Source organism: Gavia stellata, chromosome 2 (assembly GCF_030936135.1).
Source record: "Gavia stellata isolate bGavSte3 chromosome 2, bGavSte3.hap2, whole genome shotgun sequence".
NCBI lineage: Eukaryota > Metazoa > Chordata > Aves > Gaviiformes > Gaviidae > Gavia > Gavia stellata.
In genome coordinates, this window is record NC_082595.1 from 30,243,421 (window position 1) to 30,256,375 (window position 12,955).

Below are 12,955 nucleotides of genomic sequence, written 5' to 3' on the forward strand. Positions count from 1 at the left end.
CTCTGAAGACATTACAGAAAGGCATGACTTGTTTCAGTAATGCAAGCAAAAGTGAATCTGAAGAAATCTTAATGCTTGCAAATAGGAAATGGAACCAGATTTTTGATTCCCAAAAATAAAAAAGTCATAATGTAAAAGAGTTATGTTCCTTAAACAGAATCAGGCTCAGCATGTAAATGTATTGCTTTCATTTCGCCAATCTTAAAACCACGTTATTTGAAAATATAATTTAAAATTAGGCATGATGAATTTAAATGTGATTACTTTGACAAACCTAGAGTGTGAAGAAATAATTTCCCAGAGTGGAGAAAATACTTTTGTATCAGGGAACGCTGATTAGCCTTATCACAATGCAGACTGGGAGTACTTGAGAACAGAGTCATTTACTTTGGTTAAAATAGTATTGGCTTGCTAATTTTGTATAAAATAATTATTTTCACAGAAAGAAATCTTGAAATCGGATCTCATTGTCTGCACAGTGGCTGCTGTTCTGTCATTTGCTGTCAGTGCCAGTACCGTGTTTCTATCATTAAGGGTGTGTATCTGTCCTTTTTTTTTCTTTTTTTCTCTCCCCCCTGCCCCTAAGGTATTATCTGTTTTATGCAAAACGACAAGGTGCTTTAACTGGAAAGAATAGATATTGTGGGAAGAGAACTTTGTGAAAGTGTATTTACTGGTCATGATAACATTTTTTATGTGCAAGGCAGCTAGTTTATGGATATATGTATTAATTTTAGTGTTAACTTATTTGACATCTCTTTCCTTAAACCCCTACATATCCACAGCTCTTTTATGATGTGGAACCTGGGGGACAGAATGAATAAGACTGATCACTTGCCTTTTTTCCTCCAATTAGGGAAGAAAAAAAATTGGTTAATTGTATGTACGAAGTACATATTTCAAAATCCATACCCACCTGTGAAGTCAGAAAGTTTGAACATAGGAATAAAAATTAATTGCACAAAAATACAATTATAGGAACTGTTAAAAACTGTTAAAGAAAGTTTTATATGGAAATGTTTTATATAAAAATGTTGTTTGCAAATTATAACCATGTTTCGTTTTTTCTCTTTTGGCCCAGCCATTTCTCAGCATTGTTCTGTTTGCTTTAGCATGGACTGTGGGATTTGTAACACATTACGTACTTCCTCAGCTTCGCAAGCACCACCCCTGGCTGTGGATCTCCCACCCCATACTTAAAAGCAAAGAGCATCAGCAACGGGAAGTGAGAGGTTTGTAATAAAATCTCTTCTCAACAATGGATGCAATGACTTGCAGCTTGTCTTGGTCTTTAAAAAAAATTCAGAAGGAACAGAGTAGGAAGAATAAATTATGCTTTATGTTTCCCTCTTTTGAATAGTATGCATGGCCCATCATTTCCGTTTCTGCCCTGCCCCCCCCCCCCGCTCTGATCACCAGGAGATCTGTGAACCTGTAGAAGTTGTCTCCTGAGACCGCTGCGCAGAAGGGCTGAGGCTGGGCAGGCACCTCTGGAGATTGTCTAGTCCAACACCCCTGCTAAGAGCAGGGTCAGCTAGAGCAGGTTGCTCAGGGCTGTGTCCAGTTTTGAATATCTCCAGGCCCGGAGACTCCACAACCTTTCTGAACAACCTGTTCTAGCATTCGATCATCCTTACAGTAAGAAAGGTTGTTTGGTTGTGTTTTTTCTTATGCTGAAGTGCAATTTCAGTTTGTGCCCATTTCCTTTTGTCCTGTCACTGGGCACTGTTGAGAACAGTCTGGGTAGATCAGCTTCACCCTCCCTGTCAGGTGTTCATACCCCAAAAATGCCCCTAATCAGGCATTAATAAGAAGCCCGCTGAGACTTTTCTTCTCAGGGCTAAGCGATTGCAGCTCTCTCAGCCTCTCCTCTGATGTCAAATGCTCCCGTCCCTTAATCATCTTACTGGCCCTATGTGGCTTTTCATGACCCATTGTCTGATCTGCTTTTTGCTTTTACATTACAGTACTGTTACTTGCTGTGTTGCTTAATATGTTATAGTTCATGCTTAATACATAGGCATTTTATATAATTTAAAAACTTAAATCATTGATGAAATCAAGGCAGAATTTTTTTCTAATTTCTGACATATAACTATATATCATTTGAGCACCATGGGTAGTGCAACTTAGAGTTCTACTTTCCATCATAACACTTTTAGAGAAACATTAAAATTGAAAGGAACTGTGAAATTTTCTTGAAGATTTGTTCTTGCTAATGTCCGCTGGCTTCAGCGCGTAGTGTCCTGATACATGCGAGCATCAGTAAATATTTTAGTATGTCGAGGTCTCATTTCCTGTTCTTATACAGCTATTTCTGCAAGCAGGCAGCGTACTTTGAGAAGCACAGCTTTCCCCCCGCCCCAGCTCTCATCTTGCCTTTGCTACCAGCCAAAAGCTTGCTTGTCATTTCTTGATGGATGCTGTGCCTTAATCATTCCCAATATATGTTCCTGAGGTGTTTGAAGACAGCGTTGTCAGAACAGTCTGCTGAGGGACTTTAGTCTGTTCTTCAGCTAGACAACAAAAGAGTTCAGATCACTCTCTGCAAAACCATGCATTAAGGATTTAAATCTTTTTTAAAAAAAATCATGTCTTTCAAAATGATTACTTTCCAAACAAGGCTTGGGTATGAAAAAATTACCCAAGAGACTTGACTAAGGTTGCCTTTTAACTTTTACTGCAATTCGCCAAGGAAAGTATAGTAGAAATATAAATCTTATTAAGGATCATGCCCAACTGAAAACATTGTTAAGGGCTTCCTCTCCCTGATAATCGGTAATTCTGATGAATACCCAAGTTTTATTGTTTGTTACATCACTTAATCATACAAGACTACTGTAGGGTTTCTTTCCCTTGTTTTGATTAAGTCTGTCGTCATAAGTCAGAAAACATTATTTTTCTAAATGCGGTGACTCAGCTTTTGAAAAGGTTGAGGGTAGAGATCTGCCAGACTGATCTCCACAGATGGGTTTCCTTTTGCTTTGAGATCAGCTGCATTTCCCATGCTATCCTGCTGCAGGCAACAGGCTTTTTTCTTTCTTTTCCAGTCCTCATTTTATATGTGGTCCATTTCCACACTTTGGGGCTTAAGTATTATTGCAATGTATCTGGTGTTGTGTGTTAATAAACAAAGAGTAAAAAAAAAAAAAATATATATATATTTCAGTCCCTTAGGCTGCTGCAGAGGCTTTTTATCATGTTCTGAGATGAGACAGGCTGAGGAAAAGTTTGCGTAATCACTTTGATAGATATGTCTGACAGGCTGTCATCTTTCTTTTACCCCATAAGAAAAATGTAGGAGCTGAACTTAAAGGTTCCCTGTTTGTATAGAAAGAGAAGCTTGGAAAAGGACAGTATCCTGTAGTTGTCAGGCGTGGACAAGAAGGATAAGTATGCACAACAAGATGTCTATGAGGAGCTTTTACTACATAGAATTTCATTTTCAGTTTCCTAATTTTTGACAAGTGTAGTGCTATGGGGAGACGAATGATTGCTTGCGATTAGATGAGCAGCTGGTGATGACAGTTCCACAAGTTTATTCCTGGCTTTGTTTCATAGATTCTGGATGAGCTGTTCAAACTTTTGTGCCTTCCACAGAATGGCAATTATCAGTCCAGTTCTCATGATGCCCATATGAGATAACTCATTTATTACTTGTGATTGTTTTGCCTGACTGCAGGAAGAAAGGCTGAGGTCAAGATGTATGAGCTTATGGTATAATAGATGTGCAGAAAGTAGTGCAGGACTGAGTGGGAAAGAAACCCTGTGAAACACTAGAGAGTTTTTTTCTTCTCCTGCCTCCCCACCACTGCTTTTATACCCCTGAGATTCATGTAAGCCATTTTAAAATCATCCACATCTTTCTCTGGGCCCCCCTCTGAATGTGAGCTCTTTTTTTCTGTCTATGTTGTCCGTACACATCTCTCTCTGCTCCTGCAGCTAGCTTCTTTTTTGTCTACTTAATAGGCGCATCTCTTTACTCAAGCTTGAGTTCTTACGCAGAGCTCAGCTTTGGGCAGCTGGATGAAGTTCTTGAGTGGAGCTCTGAGAGCAATTTGTAGTTCAGGAAGAGGAAAAGAGGAACGGAGAATAACAGCTAGGTTCCAAAATGGATATTTTGCTGCATGTATGAACTTTTAGGATCTGGCCTTTAGGTAGTAAGAGGAGGAAATATTTTTATGTTATAACAAGAAACAGAAGTTGATCATATTTTGTGAAGGCAGATTTTTGCAAGAGCATTGCCTTAGCTTGAGATTACTTGCAAAGCATGACTTACAGCTAATTTGGAAGGATTGCTTTCAGACCTCTCTTTTTGAGCCTATACAATATGCAACTGTGCTTGTAGAACATACAAATCTGTTGATTCAGCATGTCTTCCTTGCCTGTCATTGAACAGGTGTGTGTGGGAGGGTGGGATGAGTATACGTAATTATTTTCATTTTTGCAGGGAAGAGTACTGGAGATTCAGTAGCTGGCATTGTTATTTCTGAGTCAATACCAAGTTCCACCTTTTTGCATTCACTATTTTTCCAATAACCTTGTCTAGCTGAGCTCAGTTGAGAATAAAGACATTATTTTTGTCCATACACGAGTGTTTCTACACTCAGTTCACCAAAGTTCTCATAGCAGTTGAATTGTATAGAGAATTCAGTTCTTGTTTAATACTCATATTAAGCACTGTGATGTTGTTAGAAAAGTCTACTGCAAAAAATGGTATTCTTTACTGGTGAATGATGTGATCCTGGCAGATACTTTTTACAATGCCTGTTTAAGTGTTTTGAGAAACATCTATGACAGTTTCTAGCTCCTGTTAATTCTTCAGTCTTTAGATCTCAAAGGGTTTCATTTGTCAATGAGGTCAATGATACTTTACCTTCTAATGAACAGTGTTTTGCCACTATAAGATGGGGAAGGAGAGGCACAGAGTTCAAATGAGGTTCCCTAGGTCATCCACCAGGTCAGTGCCAGAGCTGGAGTGGGCCTCTCCAGAGTCATTACATCACTAAAAGTGCTATTTAATATACTGACTAGTAATTGGATTATGTAGAAACTACCATCTAGCATGTACTATCTCTTATTGTTTCTGACCATTTTTCATGAGTGCAGTTATAAGCAGCAAAACAGATACTCTCTAAATTCAGACATTTCTCTATTGCAAAAGAATTATGAATTCCATTGTTTCATAAATTAGTTGGTTGATTATATATATTAATGTGAGCTAACTAATTTCTTTTGCAGTATTGCAGTGCAAAAAGGCTGATAATTTGATGAGATTATCTGTATCTGAATTTCTATTTCAGATGTTGCTCATTTGATGTGGTTTGAAAGGCTCTATGTGTGGCTTCAGTGCTTTGAGAAATATATTTTGTATCCAGCTATAATACTGAATGCCCTCACCATTGATGCTTTCTCAATTAGTAAATACAAGAAGCTTGGTACACAGTAAGTAGATTATAACTCAAAGCATGTGATTAGTAGAATATTTGGTTTTAGACTGAAGATTGAAAATGAAATTTGTTTCTTAAATAAGTCTGTCTGCTTGTCACAGTTTGCTTTCCTGCATTATTAGTTCAGTATACAATAATGATTGCCTTTGCTGAAAGAAAAAAACAAAACTACCTTGGCATGTACTAAGACATGGCTCCAGTGAGAGAGAGAGAAATTAAAAGGTTAAAGAGCTAATATAGATATATATGGAACGTCTAAATGTCAATTAAAAGCAAGACACACTATACCAGGCTGCAGGTGTTTGATGGGCATAAACACAGCAGGGTAACTAGAATTAATCAGATGAAAATTGAGAAATCTAGGCTGGATATCAGGAAACATTTCCTAACTGAGGATTTTTAAGACTACGGCATAGTCTCCCGAAGGAGTTATCAGAAGCTTCACCACACAAGTCTTTTAAGGCAATATTGAATAAAATATTCAACAGTGTAGAATGGTGGGTAGTCCTGCATTAAGAGTTGTTTGCGAAAGGTAGGGATACAAGTTTTTCCGAAGGCTGATGTCTCTGATATTAAGCAGAACTGATGCTGATCCATGGTCTCACTGTATGATCCTTGCAGACAGCCTTTTATGGTAAATATTTTGGTCAGTGACTTGCCTGCTGCAGATGTTCAGCAGGCTTAGTGACTGCAGTATCCCCAGTGAGCGGTGTTTCTGCAGTCTTTTTATCAGAATGACAGCGATGCAGATGATAAAAACAAAGAAACAGCCTGTGTTCAGGAAGGAAGGTTCTAGTAGCAGGAGAAACTGCTGGGAGGGGGGGTAGTTCCTCAGTATTAATAATAATTTAGATTCTTAACTTTAAATATTAGATAAAAGAACTTTGATGTAAAAATGGCATGTTCTTTTAATTATTCTTCTCTCTTGAAGAGTAACACAGCTTTAGGGACTACGCAACTATAAGGAAAAGGCGGTCCCTGCTTTTAGGGCCTGAAACTAGGACTAGGGCATTAGTAAAATTTTCTGCATATTCCTCCCAGACAACTACTTTTCCAGAGAGACTCTCACCAGTCACTCAGGGATAGCCTGTGTAGTTCCCCATTGACCTTTTTCCCCCCAGGCACTTGGGAGATGCTAAGGCCAAGGTGCTTCAGGAGTTTAGGTGTATTGCCCAGGGTGAAACTGAGTTCACACTCATCCCTCTGTTTGGTTCTGCAATGCTGAGAGAACTAAAAAGTAATCAAAATGTCATTTGTCACTAGTTAGCAGATGTGACTGAATACATGCACTGAGCAAATATGTAGGGTTAGGAAGGTGCTATTTTTACATAGTCATTCCTTCAAGCTAGATTGCACTTTAAAGTATCACCTCCCTCACAAGTGTTCAGAAGTAGTGAGTCAGTCCCCCAGAAATCTTGAGATTAAAGAAAGTAATTACATTCATCTGCCTCTGATTGTTTGGCCTGTAGGGGTATACCATGACAATCCTTTCCTTCCCCATCCCCCTTATGTCTGTGTGATCACCTTGGATTTAAAACCTGTGTTTTCTCCTTTTTCTTGTAACTGAGGTCTATCCATAACACTCCCAGTATCCCTTCTTCTCTGGCACTCCTCTTTAATACGCTTCCCCTACAGCTACCATGTAAATGCCACACGCAAAACATTCATCCTCAGATCCTACCTCTTTCTCCTCGACTCTGTAAGCCCATGAGGGATCCTGGATTCTCCTTGCTCCTTCCATATACAGTGTTACTGAGGGGTATACTTTCTCTGCTTTAATACATAAATACCCGTTTTCTGTTGTTGGAACATTCCTTTGTTATTTACCGCCCAAGGATCAGACCACATCGTACCTTAGAGAAGGAAAGGCGTCACTCTCACGCGCTGTGTCTGAAAGTGTCAGAGGTGGTATGTTTTGCATGATTTGATTTTGGAGTTTTTCTCAATTTGAATGTATTTTTTAAAGAAGCTTCACCTTGCTTTGTGATTTAAAAGACTGAAGCGGTTTGCTTTTTGAGGAGGCAGAACAGCTCCTTCACAGTCAGGAGTTTGCTTGAGCTTTCCAGACCCTGATGTGCTGGTTATTAATGGGACCCATGCTGACAAGCTGAAAAGCCTGCCCATGTTACCTGCCACAGAGGCTTCAGAAATAAGCTCCCCTTCTCTCTCTCTCTCTCTCTCTCTCTCTCGCTTGCTTTCTGCTGGGAGTTAAGGCCCCGGGAAAAGCATCTTGTGTGGCAATATCTTTAAAGAAGAGGGACAATGAGCAAATTATTTTCTGTTACCCCTGAGAGCATTATTTTATAAAATGTCATTTTTTTTGTGAAATTTTCTGCATGTTAACAGATCCAGTGAGGAAAAAGTCTTCCTTTTGCTCTGTGATCTGTAAGTTTTCCATGTGAAAATTCCTCCATGCCGCAAGAGTTTTCTTTCTGAAGAATGCGAGATCCAACTGGTTCACACAGGACACACTGGGATGGCTTCTATAACTTCAGAATGTATTTAGCTTAGTCGCTAGGCTTTCCATTCAGAAACCTGGGGCATATTGAAGAGAACAGCTTTGACAAGGTGAGAAATAAGGTCAGCTTGGCATTTCATTCCAACAGTGATGTCCTGGTGATCCTTTAGAATGACCTGCGCTCAAGTAAAGTTGCATCTGCATTACAAAAGATACACAATAATGAATAAATGCCACATAAAATAAAATCAACCTGGAAATGTACAGGCTCATGAGCCTTGCTAGAATGATGAAAACCTGTTTAGAGCTTTCTGGCCTGTCAAGTGTCAGTCATGGCAGCAGGTATTCTCCTGGTTCGCAGCAGGATGGAGAAGAACCTTCCATGCATTTTGCAAATACCTGGCCTAATTTGAGTCACTCATTATGCATTTAAGTCCCCATCTATTTTCACCAGTATCAAAAAATAATACATCTCCCAAAAAGGTAATGTGCTTAATTTACTTAAGAGAAGTCACCTGGCTCTCAATTAACAGGGAGTTACTTGTACATGTCTATTAGGTTTGAGTTATCTTTTCAGGAATAGATTCGGTGTGGTTCTTGGATATCATTGTGCAAAACTACAATCCAAATATACTTGTTAAACTTCCAGAAAAACCTGAGGGTACCCAATATCACTAAATACTCCTGAATCTGACTTGATGGTTCATTAGGAGGCTTGAGATATACTTCCAAACATTCCCAGAGCTTTGTGAATAAATCACTTGTCTCTTAGCCTGACTAGAACCCAGAAACCCAAAGGTTTTTAGCTCAGAGCTGTTTTTGCAGCATCCCCAGTATATGATCAGGATTGAGTTCACAAAATCCTGCTTTGATTTCCTTCCTTTTAAAAACCTTGATGGAGAAGGTGGTGTTGCCCATTTCATTTAACAAGCGTCCAACTGTTAAGCACTTACCAGGAAAGTAGACACTATGTGAGGTTTGCTTTTGATTCCTCCTGCTTTGGTAGTAAGGAAATTCTTACAGGAGTGGGGAATCATGTGTTCCAATTCCTGCTGCTGACCCTGTTCCTGTGTTTTCTACTGGTTGTGGATAAAATACAGAACCATGCAAGTGTTCATGGTCTGGAGCCCAGTACTGTGTTGCATCTCAGGGGAATGCCTGTCTACCCAAGTGATCTAAAAATTAATGTGTCTGAGACCTTTCTAGGATCTAACCCCCAGAATAGGCTGTATTATCAAGAGATCAAAACTGCTGTCCAAGCAAGCCCATCTTTCTAATTCTGTAAAGTATCTTAAAAACAAAACTTAAAAATGTGAACAACCTCAAGTCTCTTAAGTTTATATCTATATCCAGAAACTGTAGTGTTTTAAATTCAAGGGGTGCCAACACGTTACCTCCATCTTTCCTTCTCATATAATTGTATTTTCTTTTCTTACACAGAAAACTCTGTAGTTTTCTGGAGAGTTAAAAGAGGAACGTTATCTTCTTGGAGATATAGCAGCAAGCACTTTAATTTTTAAAGATTGGACTTCTTGATTTTCTGTGTGGTCACTTACTATTTAGAGTTGTCAGCTTAATTTCACTCTCTGGAATGTAATAAGGGAGTGTAAAATGCAGACTGCATGCATTTTACAACACATAGATGCAACACACAATTTCTTTTCATCTGATGAAGGAATTACTATATAGAATAGATGACCTTCCGATCAAGAGGCATGGTAAGAATTTCAAGCACTTCATGTTTATCTAGAATTTTGGCATTGTGTGTAATAAAATTAGGAGAATAATTATAAACTCTGTCATAAAGTGAAATTTCTAGTAATAAAAAAACTGGAGTGGGTTCAAGTTGGTTTTTTTTTTTCCAAATTACAGTACTGTATTAATGCAAGTGCCAAGATATTTCCAAAACTGAAGTTTTCTTTTAAGAGCTATATAAAAATATCCTTTCTAGATTGTTGCTTTTTAATAGTGAATACTACTGGTTTTAGTACAGAGTTCCTTATTACAGATTATAAGTGTGTGATAATGATAAGGGAAAAATACGAAGTTCTACATGGGTCAAATAAATTGTTATGATTTAATAAATGATTAATAAAAGAACATAGGATTAATATCAGAAATCAATAAGTTGTATAGATTTAGATATACATAGCAGTATAAAATACGTCTAGTACAGCTACTTGTATTTAAGAGCTTCATAATTTAATGCTTTATGACTTTGACTTGATTAGGTTTTCCTTTCTGCCTTTCTTACAGCTGTGATATTATCCTGATAACAGTTGCTGGGATGAAACTCCTCCGCTCCTCATTCTGTAATCCTATTAATCAATTTGTTACTTTGAGCTTTACTGTAATCTTCTTCCAGTTTGACTACAGAGACATTTCAGAAAATTTCTTGCTGGATTTCTTCATGATGTCCATCGTGTTTCATAAGGCAAGTTTTATAGCTCCTGTCATTGCTTTGGAAAATATATTTCATAGCTTTATTTATCTTCTCAGTGTCACTGTGCTGATCAGTATGGGGTAGGATTTTCTAGAAGTGATGAATGCATATATAGACAGAGGTTATTGGTACTGTAGAGGAAAAAAATCTGTGAGCTGAAAACAAGGTTCCAGTTAAACGTCTTCTCTGGTTTTGTGCAATGTTTTGTGTTTACTTTTTTTTCCACATGTTGCTATAGAAAGTTCAGAATTCTTGTTTTCAAGAGGAGAATCCCCAATGAGTTGGAAGGAGCCTCTGGGTCATTAGTGCAGGGCTGCCCTCCATATCAATCTCCTGGTGTTTTTATCTAGGTTTCCTTTGAATGCCTCTAGTGTTTGACTCAACAACTTCCTCTGGGAAATTATTCCATTATCTAATCATCCTCATGATAATAAATGTTTTCCTAATGTCAGCCTTAACATTTTTCTTTTCCTATTTTCAGTCTGTTATCCTTGTGATGCTGCCTTTAACCTTAACCTCAGAGCTCCTTCCTCTCTTTTACGTTGTTTACCTCTTAGAGTGTGCTCTATTTGAATTTACTTTAAAAAAAAAAACCTTTCCGCAGATCCTGTCTTGATTTGCTATCTATGCTGTTTCACTGAAAGAAGCAGGTTTAACTGATACCTTGATAAAACATGGGAAAGTATTGAAGACTTAATTTGTCCAGGGGTAACTCTGCTGAGGTGTTTGGTTTTGTTATTGTTGGGTTTGATTGTGGGTTTTTTTGTCAGGCTTGTTTGCTTGGTTTCTTTTTCTAAAATATTCCTACTATATGTGTGAGTATGACCCAGCTAGCACCACTTAACTCCTGAGAGGAGAAAGACATGGAAGTAAAGGCTTCCTAAGGAAAGGCCCAGTTCATTGGTGTTACGCTGGGAGTTCCCAGTCATTCAGGCAAAGAGGGAAGCAGAAGTTAAATGCTTTTCCTGGTTTATTTCTGTACTGCTGTAAGGGAGGAGCGGAAGGGAGGACAAACAACAACTCATTGAGGGACCTTGGGCTCTTTCTTTTCTCTGAACTCTTGGACCACACTCCAGCAGGAGCTTCACCTGCTTCAAGCCTTCAACCCTCAGACCTGTTCTGCTTTCTCTCTGCTGGGCTGAGGAGGCAAGGGTTGGGGAGGGAGGGCAGAAGAAAAGGAGCAGAAGAGATACAAAGCCCTGCTTTAAAAAGAACTCCCGCCCCATGCTCTGTGATCCTAAAATAGGGTTAGAGTAATTTTTTAAGCTTCTTATCTTGGAGTGAAAATGATGCAGAGATTGGTAGCATTGTGGCAGGTTTCAGTATTTGTTGCATTACTGTGTTCCCTAGAGTGAGGAGTGCATTTCTATCTCCAGAGAAGGTTGTCAGTGATGTGCATCAGTGGGCATCCCATGTCTGGATAATAGCTTATTTAGTCCTAAAACTCATTCTCCAAACACCTCTTTACAGGATCAAAAAATTAGCACCCCAGAATTGAAAGTCTCACTATTCACCAATTCTTTTGAAAATGTTGACCTTGGGAGCATATCACAAAATACTGGTGTGGGTTATTGCATGTTTTTGGAAGAGAGAGATGTAAAGGCTCTTCAGTGTTGTTTTTTGTGAGTTGCTTGGGTAGTTTGAATCTACTGTTTACAGTAGAAGGACTAGTGAGCAATATGAATGAGATAATGAAGGATGCATACCAAATTAAGCAGAGATGTTTGCTAAAATAACGACTACTCTACTCTACTAGGCAGAAAGCTTGTACTACAGACATGTTTTGAAAATGCAGTTTTAGCATTGATTTGCCATCTTCTTCATATCTGATAATATCTGAAATTTTACAGGTCATTAGTTCATCAAGTGGACTTGTCCTTGTTCCATTTTAAAAAATTGAAATTAAATGGTTGAATTATTTGTATTACAAAAGCACATGCACAGTTACACAATGATCATTAAAGCCAACGTGAAAAATAGCATTGCAGATGATAGCAATTAAAGTCCTATTAATTTCAAATCATAAGGGCATAAGTTTTCTTTACCCTAATTAAGGTCTGAGCTTTTATTAGCTCAATATTGTGGAACTTTAGTAAAGGATATGGTCACTTGAGGATAAAGATGATGTGTGTTTATTCCATACTGTAGGCCCTAAGCAAGCTGCATCCACCTCTGTTCCTAAAAGCTTTATGGGTCTTCACAGATTCTGTCCGTCTGTAGTTCAGTCATTTTTGTTTGCAACTATTTTTAAAAAGAAACAAAACCTGGAATAGTTTCTATTACCATCGCCTTTGGCAATGCAGAACTTATTACACAGTCATGGGTGATTTCTGCTTACTCGTTCAAAGTGTCAACTTACCACCATCTAAATTAGGGAACACTAGAAGCGCTGTGCCTTCATCATAGTGATGGTAATTTTTAAACATGGTCACCCCACAAAAAAATACTTGCATGCTCTCAAAGCACAGTGGTAGTAAGCATTTATTTTCTTCTGCCAGGCACTGTGGAAGAGGGCATCTAAATTCAACAGACATTCACAACTGCACTAGTGACTCTTGAAGCAGATTATGTTGCACAAAACTTTGCTAGTAATGTTGGGTAGAA

At 38.4% G+C, this 12,955-nt stretch overlaps 1 protein-coding gene across 1 annotated transcript in view; it reads left to right on the forward strand.

Moving 5' to 3' along the window:
* Nucleotides 1–12,955, forward strand: part of PCNX2 (pecanex 2) — a 162,204-nt gene that overhangs the window by 80,803 nt on the left and 68,446 nt on the right. Inside the window, exons 18-21 of the mRNA XM_059835536.1 lie at nt 443–535; nt 1,082–1,232; nt 5,304–5,445; nt 10,165–10,342. Of these exons, the coding sequence (XP_059691519.1) occupies nt 443–535; nt 1,082–1,232; nt 5,304–5,445; nt 10,165–10,342 (564 nt within the window). The remainder of the gene's footprint in view (nt 1–442; nt 536–1,081; nt 1,233–5,303; nt 5,446–10,164; nt 10,343–12,955) is intronic.